The sequence below is a fragment of the Myotis brandtii genome, unplaced genomic scaffold (genome assembly GCF_000412655.1).
Source record: "Myotis brandtii unplaced genomic scaffold, ASM41265v1 scaffold410, whole genome shotgun sequence".
Classification (NCBI taxonomy): domain Eukaryota; kingdom Metazoa; phylum Chordata; class Mammalia; order Chiroptera; family Vespertilionidae; genus Myotis; species Myotis brandtii.
The window spans coordinates 1,631,741-1,653,175 of record NW_005365764.1 but is presented as its reverse complement, the minus strand read 5'-3'; the positions used below and the strand labels follow the sequence as shown (position 1 = coordinate 1,653,175).

The 21,435-nt window shown below is 45.0% G+C and overlaps 2 protein-coding genes across 3 annotated transcripts in view; both read left to right on the top strand.

The window, feature by feature from the left end:
- The window catches only part of MTOR (mechanistic target of rapamycin (serine/threonine kinase)), a 113,597-nt gene extending 94,455 nt beyond the window's left edge, over nt 1–19,142 (top strand). Inside the window, exons 40-58 of the mRNA XM_005873432.2 lie at nt 760–860; nt 1,563–1,659; nt 1,941–2,039; nt 2,324–2,446; nt 2,634–2,816; nt 3,208–3,342; nt 3,563–3,737; nt 5,929–6,064; nt 6,710–6,857; nt 7,471–7,593; nt 9,035–9,117; nt 10,219–10,291; nt 10,787–10,861; nt 11,259–11,394; nt 12,387–12,452; nt 15,118–15,198; nt 15,473–15,553; nt 17,463–17,568; nt 18,220–19,142. Coding sequence (XP_005873494.1) covers nt 760–860; nt 1,563–1,659; nt 1,941–2,039; nt 2,324–2,446; nt 2,634–2,816; nt 3,208–3,342; nt 3,563–3,737; nt 5,929–6,064; nt 6,710–6,857; nt 7,471–7,593; nt 9,035–9,117; nt 10,219–10,291; nt 10,787–10,861; nt 11,259–11,394; nt 12,387–12,452; nt 15,118–15,198; nt 15,473–15,553; nt 17,463–17,568; nt 18,220–18,235 — 2,037 coding nt within the window. The 3' untranslated portion in view covers nt 18,236–19,142. The remainder of the gene's footprint in view (nt 1–759; nt 861–1,562; nt 1,660–1,940; nt 2,040–2,323; nt 2,447–2,633; nt 2,817–3,207; nt 3,343–3,562; nt 3,738–5,928; nt 6,065–6,709; nt 6,858–7,470; nt 7,594–9,034; nt 9,118–10,218; nt 10,292–10,786; nt 10,862–11,258; nt 11,395–12,386; nt 12,453–15,117; nt 15,199–15,472; nt 15,554–17,462; nt 17,569–18,219) is intronic.
- Nucleotides 19,143–21,305: 2,163 nt separating this feature from the next.
- The window catches only part of EXOSC10 (exosome component 10), a 20,066-nt gene continuing 19,936 nt past the window's right edge, over nt 21,306–21,435 (top strand). Inside the window, exon 1 of one of the 2 annotated variants that reach the window (XM_014545484.1) lies at nt 21,306–21,435. This exon is cut by the window's right edge and continues 1 nt beyond it. In XM_014545484.1, the coding sequence (XP_014400970.1) occupies nt 21,328–21,435 (108 nt within the window). In that variant the 5' untranslated portion in view covers nt 21,306–21,327. The other variant, XM_005873430.2, reaches the window with a different exon arrangement.

The window sequence follows — 21,435 nt, the reverse complement described above, 5'->3', positions numbered from 1 at the left end:
ACAGTTATGACACCACTGCCATTTATTGAGTACCTGCTATGCGCCAGGTACCGATTCATTACCCCAAGGTAATAACAGTTATGACACCACTGCCTATTGAGTACCTGCTATGGGCCAGGTACCGATGAGAAGGTCGCTGAGGTACCCAGCCCTTCCTCCTCCGGGGACCGACTCAGGCACCAGGCGCTCTGAGTGGACACGTGGTTGGGCTTATAGGAATCTGAGGCTTTCCTCCAAAGTGCCAGATGGAGCTAGAAAGCATTGCTTATTTGCTGTGTGGCATCATTGGAGCTTTTGTGTGCATCCTTGTGTTTGGGGAGCTGACATAGCCCCGAGCCAAAGAACGAGTTCCTTGTCGTTCTTCCGGGGCATGAGCTCATCCTCCCAAGGCCCTGCACCTGTGTGCGTGGGTGGCCGTGCACATCTGCCGGTCCACTCTGAGGACAGCCCGGCGGGATCCTCCTCTGTCTTTGGGCTGTCAGTTCAGAGTGTACCCTGGACTGTTCAGAGATTCAGCCCCGCCTCCTCTGCCACCCTGTTCAGGAAGCCACCATTACCCCAAGGTAATAACAGTTATGACACCACTGCCATTTATTGAGTACCTGCTATGCGCCAGGTACCGATTTAAAGGCTTTTCATGCATTGCCTGATTTATTCCTCACTGCCACTCTTGGAGGTGGGTGCTGTTAGTATGCTTTTGCCCATTTTACAGATGAGAAAGCTGAGACAAGAGTGTCACTAACACATACGTTTCTACAGGATCTATCCAAAACCCTCTTGATGTACACTGTCCCCGCCGTCCAAGGCTTCTTCCGTTCTATCTCCTTGTCACGAGGCAACAACCTCCAGGATACTCTCAGGTATCAGGGATGGGAAGGGGAAACTGGTAGGCCATGGGAATGGCAGAACACAGAAGTTATACATAAAGTGCTCCTTCCCTTCCCCACCCCGATCAGTACATCCAAGAGTAACAGCTGAGCAGGCCCCACCCCTGTGGGTGAAACCTGCAAAGATTAAGGAGGAGAAGTGGCCTGAGGAGTCTTCCTGTGGTTTGTCCCATAGAGAAGAAGAAACTCACCTGTTTGTTGCAATATTGGTGAACTCCCCCAGCTTTAGAGCCAACTCTGAGAGGCTAAATAAATGGCATGGACCCGCCAGTCCAGAGGCTGCAGGTGACAAGGGCGGCCTCCTTTTGTTTTGGGATATCCAGCTGGCCAAGCGTCAGGTTTCTGAATTGCCACTGGTGTCTAGGCGACTCTTTCTACCTGTGCAAAGATTATCCCTGTGTTGCCCATGGGCCCATCTGTTAGATTTCTGAGTTTGTACCATGGTGATCCCTCCACCTTATCTGAATGCAATGATTATTCACTTGGGATGATCCTGTGGTGTTAGTCGAACACTGCGGCCCCCACCACCCACCCACTCGCAGTGGTCCTGAGAGCAAACACCTTGGAGAGCCACTGATTTGAGGTCCTGCCAGTTCTTCTCCTCTCAGTCTTAAAGGTGAGAAACACAGAAGCCAGGAAACAATGTCCTGTGACTTTGTCATTTTTCTTTTCCAGAGTCCTCACCTTATGGTTTGATTATGGTCACTGGCCAGATGTAAATGAAGCCTTAGTGGAAGGGGTGAAAGCCATCCAGATAGACACGTGGTTACAGGTGAGCATGGGTCAGCTCTCACTCCTCCATCTCCTCTTAGAGCCAAGCAGTGTTGGGAGTAGCAGGTAGCAGGGAGTACAGTGGTGAGGAAGTAGGGATCGGTCCCAAGGTCCAGACTTCATATTTTCGTTAGTTTCTTTTAGAGAACTGAAGGGAATGAACCATTTCAGTGCCCAACAGAATCTACCAAAACAAGTGACAAGAGCTAGTCCTTGCCCAGAATAATCAGAGTTGTTTCCATGTCTCATATGCTGCATAACTGTGTCTTTTTTTAATAACAGGTTATACCTCAGCTCATTGCAAGAATTGATACGCCCAGGCCCTTGGTGGGCCGCCTCATTCACCAGCTTCTCACAGACATTGGTCGGTACCACCCCCAGGTATGTGGAGACCTTGGGCAAGTTGCTCATTGACAGCTGCCTTTTGCTTGGTGCTCAGCCTTTCCTAAAGCTACTCCAGAGACAGTGAGGAAATGGGGCCGGCCCCCCATCCTGCTAGAAGCGTCTGCCCCGCTGGCATCCCAGTAGCCTTTTTCAGAGAGCGATGGCCCCGCCTGGTACTCAAACGAGCATCAGGATCATACAGTTTCTTTTGTCATCCTCCTTAAAGTTAGTGTCAGGCTCCTTTCCACATGTTTGCACATATTCCTCTCTGTTTGCTTCAGGCCCTCATCTACCCCCTGACTGTGGCTTCTAAGTCTACCACCACAGCCCGTCACAATGCAGCCAACAAGATTCTGAAGAACATGTGCGAGCACAGTAACACCCTGGTGCAGCAGGCCATGATGGTGAGTCGGGAGCAGTGCGGGCTTCCACTGACCCTGGTCACCAGGCCAGAAGGCTTGAGCTATTGTTATCTTCCTCATGACAGTGCCGCATGCTCCCTCTGGCTGCCAGAAAGAGCACCTTCTGTTTCTCCAAGACATTCTGAGTTTCCTTTATCCTTGGTCTTCTCTCCTCCCCTTTGGGATCCAGGTGAGTGAGGAACTCATCCGAGTGGCCATCCTCTGGCATGAGATGTGGCACGAAGGCCTGGAAGAAGCTTCTCGTTTGTACTTTGGGGAGAGGAACGTGAAAGGCATGTTTGAGGTGCTGGAGCCCCTGCACGCGATGATGGAACGGGGACCCCAGACGCTGAAGGAGACATCCTTTAACCAGGTACGGGGTGGCAAAGCCTGGCAGACATGGCCCAGAGCCTTTGTCAGACCCCTTTCTTCTAGCCTCTCTACTGACTTGAATAAACTGTACTGTGTCAGAGGTCACAGGATATAAAAACACCAGAAATTTAATTATCATTAAATTATAAACCCCCCCAAAATTTTAAGTGGAAAACCACACGATCCGTCACGAGATCCTACTTTACCTAACAAGCCATCCTGAAATTGGGAGCTCCAGGTCTGGAGAGCTGCAGAGCGGCCCTTGTTGAGCCAGCCGTGCCGCTGCCTCCCAGCCAGTGTGCTCCGAGGGGTGCTGCTGTCTGCTGGGATTTAGCCTGCGGCTTAAATCAACACCCGGGACCATTTGTGAATTCCCCCTGCATTCCTCTCAGGCATATGGTCGAGATTTAATGGAGGCCCAAGAGTGGTGCAGGAAGTACATGAAATCAGGGAATGTCAAGGACCTCACCCAAGCCTGGGACCTCTATTACCATGTGTTCAGACGAATCTCAAAGCAGCTGCCTCAGGTAGGATCTTCAGGTTCTAGCAGGATTAACTGTCATTATAGTCCTTTCTGTTTTACTACCTGCAAATGTTCTAACACTAATCCCAAAGCATCTGCTTTTACTTGTACTTGCAAATTTGGGACAAGTCATTGCTATTAGCAGTTCATTAAAAAAATACTTAAATTGCATGTTAGTTCCTCCCTGGAGGCAGAAAACTAATCCCTGTGGTAATTATTCACAGCTCACATCCTTAGAGCTGCAATATGTTTCCCCCAAACTTCTGATGTGCCGGGACCTTGAATTGGCTGTGCCAGGAACATATGACCCCAACCAGCCAATCATTCGCATTCAGTCCATAGCACCATCTTTGCAAGTCATCACATCCAAGCAGAGGCCCCGGAAGTTGACACTTATGGGTAAGTACCACTATGTGCATCTCCCTCGCACCCTGGCTGAACCCCTACCCCGGCTTGGAAATTACTGCTTGCTGTTCACACTAATCTTTCACATGCTCCGTCTCTCCCATGTTTACTGTGAGGGGAATGGAGGACAAGTGGATTTCTCCTTATTCCATCCTCTTTGGGACTCCTAGTCCTTCATAGAGCTGCACTTTTGTAAGTGAAGCATAACGATCCTGCACAAAACCAAGTGGGGGGCATTGTGAGCTTGCAGCATGGAGGAACTGTGAGGTAGCGGTGGGGGAACTGGTGAGGCCCACCGAGCCATCTGGGTGCGTGGATGTGACAGGCTACATTGAAGGAAGACCTCTGAGCTCTGGACTATTCTTTTTTTTTTTTTTAACCATCACAGCCCGTCTTTGTGGGAAATGATTGTGTAAAATCCAAACAAGTGGGAATGAGTTCTCACAGAGAGGTTTGCTACCTGTCGGGAGAGTTTTGGGAGGCCTAAATACTCTGGTGGCACTTTGCGGTCTTTTGCCTTTAGTACTAATGCTCATGTTTTCTAAATGTAGTGATTATTCATCAGCACCAATTCCTTGTCCACAGTGATTGTCTCTCCACAGACGGGTATCTTCTAATGCTAAAACATGTGTCAGTCAGGTTCCCGGCAATATTTAAAGAGACCTAATGAAGGAGCTGTTTCCAGAGGTGTGAGCAGAGTTAGGAGAACCAACAGTGAGAAGCTATTCCCCCCACTCTCCAGACCCATAAAGGGCTTTTACCACCAGAAGCTATAGCTCAGGTAGAGGGACGTAGCTGCTTCTAGAACTGTGGCCAGGCTGGGTGTTGGGCAAATACCCTGACCTCTCTCTCTTCCTGCATTCTATACCCTGACCTCTCTCTCTCTCTTCCTGCATTCTATACCCTGACCCCTCTCTCTCTCTTCCTGCATTCTATACCCTGACCCATAAAGGGCTTTTACCACCAGAAGCTATAGCTCAGGTAGAGGGACGTAGCTGCTTCTAGAACTGTGGCCAGGCTGGGTGTTGGGCAAATACCCTGACCTCTCTCTCTTCCTGCATTCTATACCCTGACCTCTCTCTCTCTCTTCCTGCATTCTATACCCTGACCCCTCTCTCTCTCTTCCTGCATTCTATACCCTGACCTCTCTCTATCTTCCTGCATTCTATACCCTGACCTCTCTCTCTCTTCCTGCATTCTTACCTCCTGCCAGTGCCCTCATTGGCCAAGCCCAACTGGGGGCCCAGGTGATACAGTCTGGAAAGGCCAGGCTTCTCAGGTCAGAGCAGGACAGAGAAGGCCAGAGTGTGTTGGGAAGGGAAACATTCAGAAGACCATTTCTATGCAGAATCATTCCTGGTCCTGCCCTGGCTAGTGTGGCTTAGTTGGTTGGAGCATCATCCCATGCACCAGAAGGTCACAGCTTTAATCCCCGGCTGGGGCTCATACAGGAGGCAACCAATCGATGTATCTCTCACATTGATGTTTCCCTCTCTGCCTTCCTCCCTCTCTAAAATACAATAAAAAGAATCATTCCTGGTCCTCAAAGACAGAGCTTTTAAAATTCAATTAATTAATTAATTAATTTTGGTTAATCCTCACCTGAGGATATTTTTCCATTGAATTTTAGAGAGAGTGGAAAGGGGAAGGAGAGACATCAATTAGTTGCTTGCTGCATGCGCCCCGACAAGTGCCAGGGACCCTGCAATCCAGGTATGTGCCCTTGACCAGAATCAAACCTGGGACCTTTCAGTCCACAGGCTGACTATCCACTAAGCCAAACTGGCTAGGGCTATTTATTTATTTTAAATATATTTTTATTGGTTTCAGAGAGGAAGGGAGAGGAAGAGAGAAATAGGAACATTAATGATGAGAGAGAATCATTGATCAGCTGCCTCCTGCACGCCCTCTACTGGAAATGGAGCCCGCAACCTGGACATGTGCCCTGACTGGGAATTGAACCATGACCTCCTTGTTCATAGGTCGATACTCAACCACTGAGCCACACGTCGGGCTCTTTTTAATTTGAACATCACATTGAGGGAGCATCAAAAGCAGGGCTGTGTTCTTTTTATCAATTCTAGGGAGTTTTATATGCAGGATCTTTTGAAGACAGTGGTGGTCTACCCCCTGACAGGTTTAAGACCCTCTGATCTCCACTAACTGCTCCTACCGTTCCTTACAGGCAGCAACGGGCATGAGTTTGTTTTCCTCCTGAAGGGCCATGAAGACCTGCGGCAGGACGAGCGAGTGATGCAGCTCTTCGGCCTGGTTAACACCCTTCTGGCCAATGACCCAACATCTCTTCGGAAGAACCTCAGGTATTCCGGATGCATGGAAATGGCAATGATTTGAGAAGTCTCCTAGTTTTTTCCTACATCTCTCTCATGTAGTCACGTACTTATATGAATAAAAATAAGACAAATATATACCTGACAGGAAGCCATCGATAGCCAAGGTATCAAACAGAAAGAAAAATCCTCCATATGTTTAGAGTATGCACATGTGAAATGTCTTTAACAACCTCCGAAGGATCCAGAATGGAACACTTTGTGGCCATTAGACTGGAGATTCTGCAAATTTGATGTGTTGTAGTTGAGGTGGGGTTTCAGCCCAGCCAGACCTTTCCTATCCTGAGTACTCTTACCCCTCTTTCTATTAAGAATATGAATATTTACATTTCTAAGCTAAGTTGGAACATGTGAGAGGTTATTTTAGGCTTAGAAATAATCACTGAACTTTCCCTCAAAGCACTGAGTTTGTTAGGCTGGTTGAGAGACTGCTGTGCTTCTGTACTGTCAGTGCACCATCTTTTTGTGATGCCTTATTCTTTGCCAATGCCCTCATCACACACCTCACAACAGCCCTGTGCAGAGGGTTCATTGAAACTAGTTTGCATGTGCCATGAGCGGTCAAAGGTGTACTCTGTTTACTGTACAATAATCCTGCTTTCCTGTGGGCACCAGCATCCAGAGATATGCAGTCATTCCTTTATCAACCAACTCGGGCCTCATCGGCTGGGTCCCCCACTGTGACACGCTGCATGCCCTCATCCGGGACTACAGGGAGAAAAAGAAGATCCTTCTCAACATTGAGCATCGCATCATGTTGCGGGTATGTGATGCGCTGCCAGACCCAGCCCTATAACGTCTCGGAGCGAACTTGACCAGGTGGGGAAGGCTATGCAAAGCTGTTTTTCTGTGCTCTTCTGTATGTCCATCACTGAAAATCGATTTGAGGGAATTAGGCATTAAAAAAGGTTTAAGGAAGTCAGTCCTAAAGAAGACAACCTTCTCTAAGAAACAGAAGGACCCTAAAGCCCAAAATTTAAGATTTCACCATCCGAGGTGAGACTGCACAGTATGACTTATAGTACCCAATGCATACAGCCCTGGCCTGTGGAGAAATAATGTTAGGAGCTGTGTAGGTGATGAGAAAGAATTGTTTGTTACCCAGAAACGTGACCCCTCCAGTGCTCTTATTCTCAACAGTGGGCTTGTGCTGCTGTGAGGCCTGATGTTTTACCCTCAGGCTCTGGCAGCTCCTGTGGTCCTAGGTGAGAGTGGCCCCTCCCATTTTTTCTTTTGCACCGTTCTTATTTCACTTCTCCTTTTGGCTGTGGTGGTGAAATTGGAACCAGCTCTGCCTCGACCTCAGCCTTATTTCTTCCTGGGTTTAAGCTGCTTGTCTTGGGCTGCTTTCTCAGAATGGTTGTGTCCTGATACAGATGGCTCCGGACTACGATCACCTAACTCTGATGCAGAAGGTCGAGGTGTTTGAGCACGCCGTCAATAACACAGCCGGGGACGACCTGGCCAAGCTGCTGTGGCTGAAAAGCCCCAGCTCCGAGGTACGGCACTCTCGGCTCCACGCACACGCTGCACTTTGGCACCCACTCTTGTCAGGAGGCTTTCTCGTGTTCATGCTCCTGTGGGCGCATTCTGTCATGATTAGCTGGAGATTATGTGCAATCTTTTATTACAAAGATTAAATGGGTAAGCCGTGCACTTTAGCAGATGTAGATTTAGTACTTTAATGTTTCTCCTGTTACTTATGATAGTATTTGAGTTCTTTATATATTAAGGTGATTAAATCCTTTTCATGTGTGTTATAAATTACCTGTTTATTTGCTGTTTTAATTTTGTTAATGGTATGTTCCTTGGTTTTGAATTTTGTTTTGTTTTTTATATACAGGCATTTTTAAAGTTATAAATTACCAGATTTTTAATTATTTAAAATTTGTGCCTTTAGCTTTATATTTAGAAAAACCCTAATTAAAAAAAAAGAAAAAAAAGGCCCTCTGCACTTCAAGATTATATCTTTTTACATCTATCGTAATCATTATAAGATTTGTTTTTGCATTTAAATCTTTAACCCAATTTGGAATCTAGCATTAGGATATAAATTTTATTTTCTTATGATGACTAGCCAATACCACAGTATTTACCATATAACTCATTAGGATATAAATTTTATTTTCTTATGATGACTAGCCACAATATTTACCATATAACCCATCCTTCCCCTATTTAAAAGATTCTTTTTATTTGTTTGTTTGTTTAAATATATTTTTATTAATTTCAGAGAGGAAGGAAGAGGGAGAGGGGATAGAAACATCAATGATGAGAGAGAATCATTGATTGGCTGCCTCCTGCATGCCCCACACTGGGGATCGAGCCCACAACCCGGGCATGTGCCCTGACCAGGAATTGAACCGTGACCTCCTGGTTCATAGATAGATGCTCAACCACTGAACCATGCCAGCCAGGCTCCTTTTTTGTTATACACTAAATTCTTATATGCCTTTGGATTTCTTTCTAGAGCTTCTATTCTCTTTCATTGATCTTTCTACCTGTTTCTCCTCAAGTACCGTACTATTAATACAAGTCTCTTCTCATTGGCCATTTTCCAGATACATTTTGGAAACGTTTTGTCAAGGTTCCCCAAAAAAGTACCACTGAATTTTTATCGGAATTACATTAAACGTATCTAATAATTTGGGAGGATATCTTGACAATCTTAAATGGATATCCTTAAATAGATATTTTCATTTATTCAAGTCTTTACATTTCTAAGCTGAGTTTAATTTACTTATTCATCTGAGTTCTGTGCATTTTTTAGTTTATTTCGAGCATGGTTTATTATTTTTTGTAATTGTGAATGGGATCTTTATTCCATTCTACATTCTAACTGCTTATGATAGAATATAAGCAAATAATTGATTGTGTACACTTATGTGGAAACTATTTAAAGTTTCCAGAGCCTGGTTCACTCGTGCTCCTGTGTTCTAGGTGTGGTTTGATCGAAGAACCAATTATACCCGCTCTTTAGCTGTCATGTCCATGGTTGGGTATATTTTGGGCCTGGGAGATAGGTGAGTGAGTTTGATTTGTTTCTTTAAGTCTTCTTTCCCCATTGTGGTGTTCTTGAATGGTTTTATTTTGTTTTCCAGTGAGATTTCTGACCATTGGTAAATGTTTGTATTTTGTACTTTAGGCATTTTTTGCAGCATCAACCTTAGTCTCCTATTTATTATCCGTGCCTGCGAGCAACACATCAAACTAAAGGGAAGGAAAATCATAGTTCAAGGGTACTACTTTCTGCATAGGTTGGTTTCATGTATTAAAAAACCATATTAAATTCAGTTGATTTGATTGATTCAATAAACATTTATCAATCACCACTATGTTAAGATAAATAATTCTATTTCTGTAATTGAAACCAACCAAAGTAGATCCTGCCAATATTTCTTCATAATAAATTTCATCTTAATGTACTGACTGGAATAGTGGTTAAGGAATGTTCAGAAATTGACTCAACAGACTTTTTTTAAAAACTACTTCTCTTATGTCCACTATTTTTTCTCCTGGGATCATGTCTCATATACTTATTTGAGAGTAATAATAATTTTATCACACAAAAATAATAAATACTTGTGTTATTTTTTAAAAAAGCAGAATGCCTGTTTACAGAATTCAGGTGGTCCTGCCTGGACGGGCTCAGGGCTCAGGGCGACGGGGCCCTGTGATAGGTCCTGAGCAGTAATGACAGAGCCTGTCACTCTGAGATGCCAGCGCTGCCAGGAACAATTTATCTTGTGACTAGATTATCATGGTATCGTGGGCAACTTGTGATTCACGCAGATAAATCCTGTTTCAGGCCTAGGGCAGGGGTTGGCAAACTTTTTCTTAAAGAGCCAGATAATATTTTTGGCTTTATTGGCCATATAATACGATCTCTGTCACAATTGCTCATGTCTGCTGCTGTAGCACAAAAGCATCCTGAAGCAATACTTAAACAAATGAGCATGACAGTGTTTCAGTGAAACTTTTATTTACAAAAACAGGTGGGGGCCGGGATTTGGCCTGACAGCTGTGCTTTGCCAACCTGTGGCCTAGAGTATCACATACTTGTTGATTTATTTATCAGTGTTGCTCTCTTGATACCCTCCCGGTCTCTATTCTGTTTCTCAAAGACACCCATCCAACCTGATGCTGGACCGGCTGAGTGGGAAGATCCTGCACATTGACTTTGGGGACTGCTTTGAGGTGAGCACATGTTCCAGAGCAGCACAGAAAGCTCACCTTCCCGGATGACCAGTTTTCACCCTCCTCTGACCATTTTGGCAAACTCAAGCTCACCCCTGCCTCTCCTGCCAAGGTGCTAGGAAGTCAGTCTGAAAAATGAAATCCACGCTCTTTAATACTTGGTTTAGTTGGATTCAAACTGCCCTTGGGGTAAGGGCCACTCACTCACTGAGCCTCTTTGAGTGGAGGACCCTCATCCTCCGCACGGCCTGCTGGTCCAAGGCCTGAGCATCATGCACACTTTTTCTTTTTGTTTCTTCTTTCCCTCTCTCTCTCTTTTTTTTCTTCTTAGTTGTCTTTTAAATCCCTGTTCAAGTCTCCTCACTAAACTCAAGTTACTTCATTTCTGTGCTTAATTGAAATAGAAAGGAAAGGAAAGCCCCCCTATTTACCTGGCATTAGCTAAAGAAAACAATCTAACGACTGGACTGGGTTTTTCCCTGTATCACCCTGTAGGTTGCTATGACCAGAGAGAAATTCCCAGAGAAGATTCCATTTAGACTGACAAGAATGTTGACCAATGCTATGGAGGTGAGTAGATATTGGTAACAAGCTGCTTTGAAATAGGGGCAATACAGTTACAACCCTGACAACAGACTTGCTTGTTAGAGCTCACCAGTTCCCCAAAATGCCTCGAGTATTTTTGTAGTCTTTTTCTGGTATTTTCCATTGTTTTAAAAATAATCAATCTTTGAAAGTATTACCATTCTTTATGTCACATGAATCACAGTGTTTCATATGAATCACAATTGTGACCTCACTGATCCCTTGCTCTGAAGACATTCCCAGCCTGATACATGGGTATTGGCCTGTGTCTGCTTCCTCAGTGGGGGTGGTGGTCTCTCTCGACTGCCTGACTTTTGGTCCTGAGGCCTTAAGGGGCCAGTATCAGTGACTTGTGTGGTGAGTGGCTCTGGCCCTTGTGCAGGTTACTGGTCTGGATGGCAACTATAGAATCACATGCCACACAGTGATGGAAGTGCTTCGGGAACACAAGGACAGCGTCATGGCTGTGCTGGAAGCCTTTGTCTACGACCCCTTGCTGAACTGGAGGCTGATGGACAGTGAGTATTAGCATGTGCCTGGGAGCTGGAGTCCGCACCCTCCCAAATGAGGAGTATTTGACTCAGTACCTTTCACCAGCCTGTGGCCCTTCAAGCCTGGAGCCTGAGCTGTATTACTGAGCAATTCCATTACATTTCACAAAGTACTCTGGTGTTTGGAAATGAATTTCAAGTATTTTTATTAACCAGAACATAAAACTCCAGTCACCAATTTGAATATTATCTAAAATATTTTTCAGTATAAATGAAGTACCTCAGTGCTTTTTGTTTGTTTAGGCTTCATATAGAGTAACAAGCTGGAATTTTGATAGGAAATGCAAACAGTTGTGATTTGAGTCAGCAGTATCTCCCTCTGCCCTTTGTTCCCACCTCCTTCGATGGAAATGAATTTCAAGTATTTTTATTAACCAGAACATAAAACTCCAGTCACCAATTTGAATATTATCTAAAATATTTTTCAGTATAAATGAAGTACCTCAGTGCTTTTTGTTTGTTTAGGTTTCATATAGAGTAACAAGCTAGAATTTTGATGGGAAGTGCAAACAGTTGTGATTTGAGTCAGCAATATCTCCCTCTGCCCTTTGTTCCCACCTCCTTAGTTTATTAACACGTTAAGCGCCCAGTCAGTCACCGGTGACTGACACTATACTTTCCATCCGGAAGACAAAACAGGCTGGGCGCTTAACGTGTTACCAAGAAGAGTTCACTAACAAGAGGAGTCTGATCACTGCGATTAAGTCATGCTTTTACCTTAGGAGATCTGGTTTACGTTCTCTAACTCCAACCTGACGATAGAGCGTCTCTCAAGATTGCACATCCATGCTAACATCCACTCATGACTCCTTAGCGATACACCTTTGGTTCTGTCTTAGAGGATATAGCTTTTGGAAATACTATACTTTTATGATTGTAAGAAAATATCACATCAACCAAGTTACTTTCAAGTCAAAGTCTGAGTCACTCTTTAATCATCCCTTTACTTCTTTCTCTAGCAAATACCAAAGGCAACAAGCGATCCCGGACAAGGACAGATTCCTACTCTGCTGGCCAGTCAGTAGGTGGGTGCCCCCGTGGGAGACGCACATTCTGTCCCCTTCTATCCAGAGTGTTTCTAGAACAGGGTGAGCTCTGCTACTGCCTTAGGAGGCATGACTTACAGTAGGAACAGATGCTGAATATGCAGGAAGTCACCTTAAGGGAAGGAAGATTCTATCACTGCTAAAGTCTCACCTCATGGGCATTTATTTAACTTCAATAACGTGGTATAGAAATATCTACTGAGCAGCAAGCACCTGGTATATGTTTTTTTATTTAATGCCTCTCAGGATGGAGTGGGTACCTAAAGCTCAGAAATTTTGATCCAACTGTCCAATCTTAATGTAGCTATAGAAATAAAATTAAAGGTGTGTCTGAATATTAGTTAATATTTAGCATGCCCTTGAGCAGTGTGTGGATTGGAATAGTTATTAGCTATACTACCTTGATCCTAAAGCATTGTTAATAGCTCAGAAGTGGAAAGGTGCAGGCAGCAGAAGTGTACTCACATTGCTGCCTGAGGCGCCAGAAAACCACGCAAAACATTGTTTCCAAGAGAGTGGTCCACAGAATAGGCTCCCAGGAAGGTAATGCCCCACAAGGGCCAGAACCCCACAGGGGTTTGTGTATGAACACTCTCCAGAGGTCTTACAGTAAAGCTGTTAACCTCGTTTAGCCTTCCTCTTGTCCCCAAGCCCCAGCCTGTCACTTCTTTCCTCATAAAATCTAACATCTACACGGTTCACATTTTGGGAAATACTGTTGGGGATGTAAAAAAAGTAAATATCCTCTTCAGTCGTTTATGGAACACTTGCAACTAGTTACTTAGCTACGCCAAATAATGTTAAGGATGCAAAAAGAATGTGACATAGAGATTGCTCTAAAGCACAGAATCACATTATAGAATTGACCAAAATATATATTAAATAATAAGAGAACAGTACATCCCACTGTGTAATCAAGTACCACCGTGATCTGGTTTGGAATAAAGGACTGGATTTAGCGAGCAGAGTAATCAGTCTGAGCTGCAGTAGGTAAGGGAGCTCTTGGGTTGGTGGAATTTAAGCTGAGATTTACTGGACAGATGGAATCTGGATGGGTAGAAGGGAAAATGGTGTTCTGGGCAGGAAATTTGAATTCTGGGTTACATCTCTGCACATGTGTGGACTCTACCCTAGACACATGATAGCATCCTTAAATACCTAAATCAGCCACGGGATCTGGGGTACCTTGTGTAAGTGACTGGTCTCATCCAAAGTATGTGAGACTTATTGTTGAACTCTCAGGGCCCACCTCTTCACTACATCATTGGATGACTTCCCCATGCTGCCTGGGGCACGCAGCGGGGAATTAGGACGGCCAGCTCTGATGCCAGCAGATGGGAATAGGCCCGGTTGTTTTTTTGTGCCTTAAAAGTTCCAGAGGCTCATTAAAAAAGTATTATCATCACTGGGTTCATTTTGAAGGTGTGTAGTGGACAAGGGCATTGTGTAAATAACTTCATAATTCTGACTCTAGACTCTTTCTTCCTGAAAGCCATAGTCAGTGGAGGGTGACCCTAAAGCCTGAGGACTTTTTCTCCCCAGAATTGATGTATAAGTTCCTCCAAAGAATAATACTTCAGCCCTGGCCAGGTGGCTTAGTTGATTGGAGCATCATCCTGTACACCAAAAGGTTGCAGGTTCAATTCCCAGTCAGGGCCCATACGAAAGGCAACCAATGTATCTCTCTCACGTCAATGTTTCTCTCTCTCACTTCTCTCTTAACATATTGAGGATTTTTAAAAATCCTCAGTCATATGTGTGACCCATTGAAAACTGGTTTTCTTTCTATTATTGCCAGTTTCTGTCGAACCAAATAAGTCACCAGGTCTTTGACTCGTACTCCTATTCTCTATGTCAGAACACTTCATTAACGCTACAATATTTGCCTGAAAAGTCATGCTTTGTAGATTTAAAAGCTTTTAAATACATAAAGAGTAACATAATGCTTCCTTTCCCCCTTAGAGGTATGTAGGCCAGTATCAGTTCATTTTGAAGGTGTGTAGTGGACAAGGGCATTGTGTAAATAACTTCATAATTCTGACTCTAGACTCTTTCTTCCTGAAAGCCATAGTCAGTGGAGGGTGACCCTAAAGCCTGAGGACTTTTTCTCCCCAGAATTGATGTATAAGTTCCTCCAAAGAATAATACTTCAGCCCTGGCCAGGTGGCTTAGTTGATTGGAGCATCATCCTGTACACCAAAAGGTTGCAGGTTCAATTCCCAGTCAGGGCCCATACGAAAGGCAACCAATGTATCTCTCTCACGTCAATGTTTCTCTCTCTCACTTCTCTCTTAACATATTGAGGATTTTTAAAAATCCTCAGTCATATGTGTGACCCATTGAAAACTGGTTTTCTTTCTATTATTGCCAGTTTCTGTCGAACCAAATAAGTCACCAGGTCTTTGACTCGTACTCCTATTCTCTATGTCAGAACACTTCATTAACGCTACAATATTTGCCTGAAAAGTCATGCTTTGTAGATTTAAAAGCTTTTAAATACATAAAGAGTAACATAATGCTTCCTTTCCCCCTTAGAGGTATGTAGGGCCAGTATCAGAGGGAATATAGTGTATGAAGAATTAGAGCTAATACCTCAGAACAATGGCTTTTTACATTTTCTGCTAATTGATTGTTTTCCTCCTAGAAATTTTGAATGGTGTGGAACTTGGGGAACCAGCCCATAAGAAAACGGGGACCACAGTGCCAGAATCTATCCATTCTTTCAGTAAGTCCAACCTCTGAGGACTTGTGCCAGTAACTAGCTCATTAAGAAAATAGCAGCTGTGTTTGACCACAAGAGGGTCAATGAGATGAAGCAACAAAACCGCCTTTGAGCAGAAAAGGTTCCATGAATTTCTCATTATGCTCTGAGGACAAAGGTAGACACAGAGGAAGAATTACTTAACACACAAGTGAACGTTTGAGAAAAGCAGGGGCATTTATTGAACCTGTTGTGATGATCCAATTCTTACTGTTATTTCTACTTTTGTGTATTCCAGTTGGAGATGGTCTGGTCAAACCAGAGGCCCTAAATAAGAAAGCTATTGAGATTATTAACAGAGTTCGAGATAAGCTCACTGGTGAGTATGTGGACATGTTTACTTACAAGGACATAAAATCTGAGTGACTTTCTCTCCTTGAATAGTGGTCACTCCCATTTTCTAGTGGTGTTGGTGCCTAAACTATGCTGTTAACTGGAGTGTCTCTGAAACCATCAATTAAGAACCCTCTCTGATTCTTTCTAATAAGTTTACTTCAAGTAATGTGGTTAATCTCAGTTTAACAGAAGAAAGTAAAGTTATGTTGGGTTCAAAGTCAGCCAAATTCAGGAAAGTTTTTTATCGTGACTGGTATTAGAGCAAATCTGACCACCCTGATCATTGCCAATATGAACTTTGATAACTGTAATGGAGTGGAGACTCTGGAAGGAGAGAAATGCGTGCTTTTGTAAAGGAGACATGTCACATTGACCAGACAGTGTGACATGAGGTGGGAGTCAGGGAAGCCAAAGACCCAGCTCCACCGCTTCCCATGTGTCTCTTGGTCTGAAGATGGCGAGAATGCCTCTCAGAAGTCAGTGAGGCTCCAATGAGACATGGGGTACCAAGTGATTAACATTAGGGCCTGGCACGTAGAGTGGTAGTCAAGGTATATTATTTATGGAGTACCTACAAGAGCTTGGTGCTGAAGAAACAGAGTGGGTAAAACGGACAGAGTCCCTGCCTCTGCAGGGCTCGGGGTCTAAAGGGGAACTCTCACTGTGTTAAGTGGAAGAAAGGGACTTGGGCTCTGCTGCCATTGACAGAGGAATGTAATCTAAGTACCTGAGCAAACCAGGCCAGGAGGTAAACTCTGAGAGGAGTTAATTAGGGGTAGATTGTTCTGGTGGGAGGCAGTGTGGCAAGAAAAGAGGCCCAGAGGGAGAGGGAGAGGGAGAAGGAGGGAGGGAGGGAAGGAAGGGAAGAAAGGAGGGAGGGAGGGATGGAGGGGATAGGAAGGGGGAGGGGAGGGGAGGGGAGGGAATGGCTGTGTATGGAGAACAGATTAGAGGGGAGGGAGCAGCTGCCCTAGCCATCCCAGCTAGACAGTTGATTAGACTAGGGTGGTGGCAGTGGAGATGAATTCAAGAGATCATTGTTAGGAGGTGAAATCAAAAGGATTGATGATGCGGAGGGCTCAAAGGTGGCTCCAAGTCATTGGTGACCTTCTGAGAGCTGGGATGAACCTGGCAGACATACTGAAGCAATTGAAGGGAACATGAAGTGATAGAAGCAAAGAAAGCAGACAAGTTCAAAACTCTTGAGAAGTTAGGCTGTGCAGGGATAAGAGGCCATATCTAGAGGAGGAGGAGTTGCATGAGAGGGTTTGTTTTTGTGTTTTTTTTTTCTTTAATAGAAAAGAGGAACATGTTTACAAAACAGAAAAGGGCATTTGAGAGGGAGAGTTTGAGGGCACAAGTGAAAGGATGGGTAATTGATACTGTAAGGCTCCAAAGCACAGGTGAACTTGCCCTTGAATGGGAGGAGGGACAGCTCTCCAGGGTCATGGGAGCAAAGAAGAGGAAGCGCATATCGAACAAATGCAGCACCTTGAACACTGCCTAACACATCAGGGATCAAAACCTGTGTCACAGTTCAGTAATTCAGGAGATGAGGGTGAGAAGCCAGAGGAGAGGTTTGGACATGTGGGGAGAATAGAGGACTTGAAATAATCCTCATGAAACGGAAAGGCATGTTGCCAAAGAAGCAGCACGAGCTGGTCAGGCAGTGTCATGTGCCTGTTTGAGGTTCGAGGTTATGAATTTATAATGGAAGCAACTGCCCTGTGGGAGGAAAGGCTCAAGTCACGTGGAGGTGGATTTAAAATCCAACTCTCGTATAGCCTTTGTGCACCTGTATGAGGATAAACTGATTGGGCTGCACAGAGAGTTAAGCCAAACAGGAGTTGAAACCAGGTACAGACTAAATGTTCCCGTTTCCCTTGTCCTAGGTCGGGACTTCTCTCATGATGACACTTTGGATGTCCCAACACAAGTGGAGCTGCTCATCAAACAAGCCACATCCCACGAAAACCTCTGCCAGTGCTACATTGGCTGGTGAGCAGGCGTCTCCAAGTACCTGCGTCCATAAGCAGTCAGGACCCTCCCTGTGTCCAGTCACAAATAGGATTTGGGGGAGACCCAGGAAGTGTAATCATAGTTTCATGCTCTTTAAAAGTTGTACTCTACTTTGTGTGCTCATTGCTCTAAAAAGAAGAAAATTTTTAAAAAAGGATATATATTTGGAAGGCAAACACCAAAATAAGTTAAAAGTACATTTAACCTGGTTGAGAAGAGTGAGGCCTCCTTATTTTCACGGGGTGGAAGGATCTTTTTGGATTTTTGCTGTAAATTCTGAGATATAGGAAGGGCAAAGAAAAGAGAAACCAGAGCAGTGACAGAGAAGATGAAAAGACACATTAATGACCTGGGATTGTAACGTCAGGGACCACTCCGGTCTGCTTTGATTAATTGCCTGAGGCACGCTGGATGGGAGAGCTGAGAGAGGGCTACAGGGAAGTGTCCTGGGAGCGGGGCAGGCTCAGCATTGGCTGCAAAAGATGAGTGCGTCCTGCACAATTAGCGGTGGGAGATCTCAGGCAGTGTCCCCGGGGTTGTCAGACCTTGGTCTTTCCTTTTTCGATTAGCTGTGTAAAGCTTTGAAGAGCCCAAATTATTAAAATATTCCTTTTCTTTCTGTCTTCTTAGGTGTCCTTTCTGGTAACTGGAGGCCCAGACGTACCCACAGCATTTCTCTTGAGCCTTTTGTACTTTGGTATATGCTTCCACTAAGCTGAAACAGTGGTCAGAAAGTTCAGCTTTGTTAAATATTTCAAAATGTAAATGAAAAAAACTACTGTATATTAAAAGTTGGTTTAACCAACTTCCTAGCTGCTGTTGAAGAATATATTATTGAAACACGGGCTTGATTTGGTTCCCAGGACGGTGATACTACAGAAATCAAGCCATTGATTTTGGGGAACAGAAGATCATAACTTAAGAATTACGGGTTTTGACTTAACTCACAACTCATCCTAAGCGTTTGCTGATAGCAGAATGGCCTAGTCTTTCCTGTCAACAGGCACACAGCAAACTCAGCGCAGTCCACAAACCTTGGATCATGGAGGACACGTCCTAGGATTCTGGACTGTAAGGAAGCGGGAGGAGCCCACTTCCTCACTCACCCATCCCATTACCTCACTGGTCCAGCAACAGCATTTGCAAGATGGGCCAAAATGGGTGGGAAAGGTCTGTCTTCTGCCTCACCTGTGATGCTGCGATGTACCACTTCAGTCCAAGACCCAGACCACTAGGACGGGGGTTTCTTCAGAGCTGGCGGCCTCGGCTGAGCACAAGCACAGAGGGGACACCGTGCAGAAAGAGGAGTGGCCCACACGGTTCTGGGATGTGTCTAGTGAGGTCTGAATGCTCTGTGTTTAGAGCAGGGGTTTGGAAAACAAGCGGTGTCATGGAGGTGCTGAGCACAGAGGGAAGGCCTCACCTCCTACATGTTGGGAATGATGAGCAAAAGAAACATTAAGTGCACAAAGTATAAAGTGTACCATGTCTAGACTCCATGTTGTATCAGAATAATTTTTGTGCCAATAAATGACATCAGAGTTTTAAAAATGTGTATGAATAACTTTTTCCTTTTTTTATTTTGCTTTTTCCCCTTTTGTTTTTGTTGTTGTTATTGCTTTTTCCTTTGTTTTTTGTATGAATGGCTTTTTATTCATAATTATTCATAAAGGAAGCAATTATTCCTTCAACATTCATTAAGCAGTTAGTATTAGGAACTATGAAAGACACTAGATCTATGTGACCTGGTCCGTTTCCTCAGGCTGTTCACCAGGCCGGAGTGGACCGATAACCACCATGCTAAGTGGTAAGGAGCCACGTAGAGGGTGTGAGCCACACGTGGGCTCTGAATTCACTGATTCCACTGGGCGGTGAGCCATGAAAGTCATGGAAAGGGGGGCATTGGCCAAAGGTCTTAAAGGATGAGCACGAACTGTCAGATGAAGCAAGTGGGGACATTCTCAGCAGAAAATAGGTGCGGAAATGGCAATTTTTTGTTGTTGTTAATCCTCACCAGAGGATATTTTCCCATTGATTTTTAAAGAAAGTGGAAGATGAGGGGGAGAGAAAGAGAGAAACATCAATGTGAGAGACACATCAATTGGTTGCCTCCCGCACCCTAACTAGGACTGGGGATTGAGACTGTAACGGAGGTACGGCCTTTGACTAGAATCGAACCCGGGACCCTTCAGTCCACGGGCCGACGCTCTAGCCACTGAGAAAACTGGCTAGGGCCAGAAATGGCAAATATTAACTTGAGTTATATTGGATTGCAGGTATGCAGCCATGTTGATACATAAAATGGCAGTTTCACGCAGTTGAACCTCATAGTTCAGCACAACTGCTTCCGTGGTCAGTGGGGAATAAAAAGACTAATAGGAACTAAAGGGAGGCTAGAAAGTACAGTGGGGCAAGACTGGCCTGCCTCACAGTTCAACAGTCAGGAGTTGATGCTGCGGACAACAGGGAACCACGTGAGGTTTTAAAACAGAGGTAGAATCTGAGTCTTGTTTCCTCTGAAAGTGCAGATAGTAAGATCTACCTCATAAGATTGTTTTGAGGATGAAATAACCCATGCAAAGCATGCAGTGCAGCTTGACACATGGCGTTAGATTGAACCATATGAAATAAGTGCTCAAAAAGATTGTTAAATTGAACTAGACTAGGCCTTTGTCCTGCCAGGGTACACAACTGGGGGGAAGGGCAGGGGAGGACAGTGAAAAACAAGTATCCTGTTAATAGGATATTCTGAATAATGGTTACAGCTAACATTTAATGAACACTCACTGGGCCAAATGAATTGTATTAAGTGTGTCCCAGCCCTGGCCCTGGAAAGCAGATACACCACAGAGCTTCCCAAATCCATCTTCTGAGCTCCTAATAGTGCCTCCCTCATAACAAGAGCTCTTCAGACACTGGGCAAATGCTCTGGGTTCCCACGGTGCCTAGGCCAGTGGCTCCCGCAGGATAGATGGGGAGGAACATGTGACTGGAGGAGTTGGAGGCATTGGGGGTAGCATATAGATAGATGCCCTGTCCAGTGCTTTGCCTACAGGAGCAGGAGAAATGAGATGGTGACTGGAAGGAGGTGTGGGGCAGAGTGTTGTTTTTTGTTTTGCCTCTTTTGTTGGGAGAGATGCCAGCAGAGGAGTAGGCTGTTAAAATGAACCAGTAGCCAGGAAGCAGCTGATGCAGAGAGGGCATACCTGCAGGAGCCAAGATCCAGTGCCGAAGGGGGCACAAACCAGCGCTTGGGAGGAGCTGGCTTTAAATATAAGGATCGCCCTGGCTGGCTTGCTCAGTGGTTGTGTCCACTGAGGGTTGGATCCCTGGTCAAGGGCCCATCCCTGGGTTGCAGGTTCCATCCCGGGACCCAATATGGGCACATGTGGGAGGCAACCAATCGATGTGTCTGTCTCACATCGATGTTTCTCTCTCTCCCCCTCCCACCCACCCTTTCACTCTCTCTAGAGAGCAATGGAAAAATTCTCGGGTGAGGATAAAATAATAAATATGAGGATAATTGGGTCCTACGGGTCTCACGCTCAATCACTGGGTTGTTGGGATGATAAAATATGAGGATAAAGAAAAATGTAAAGTTCACTTCGTGGAGAGAGCACGGCAGGGATGACAGCCCTAACTCACACGCTCCTAACACCGGCCCCTTTGCACATGCGCGGTGCGCCAGGTCGCGTCGGCCGAGTCACTCTCGCGAGAAGAGCCGTGCAGGCATTAAACATGGCGCCTCCCAGTCCTGCGGAGCCCAAGGCCCCATCCCAGTCGAGCGCGGGCAAGGCCGAGGAAGAGATGGTGCTGCCGGGATTTCCGGACGCAGACAGTTTCGTG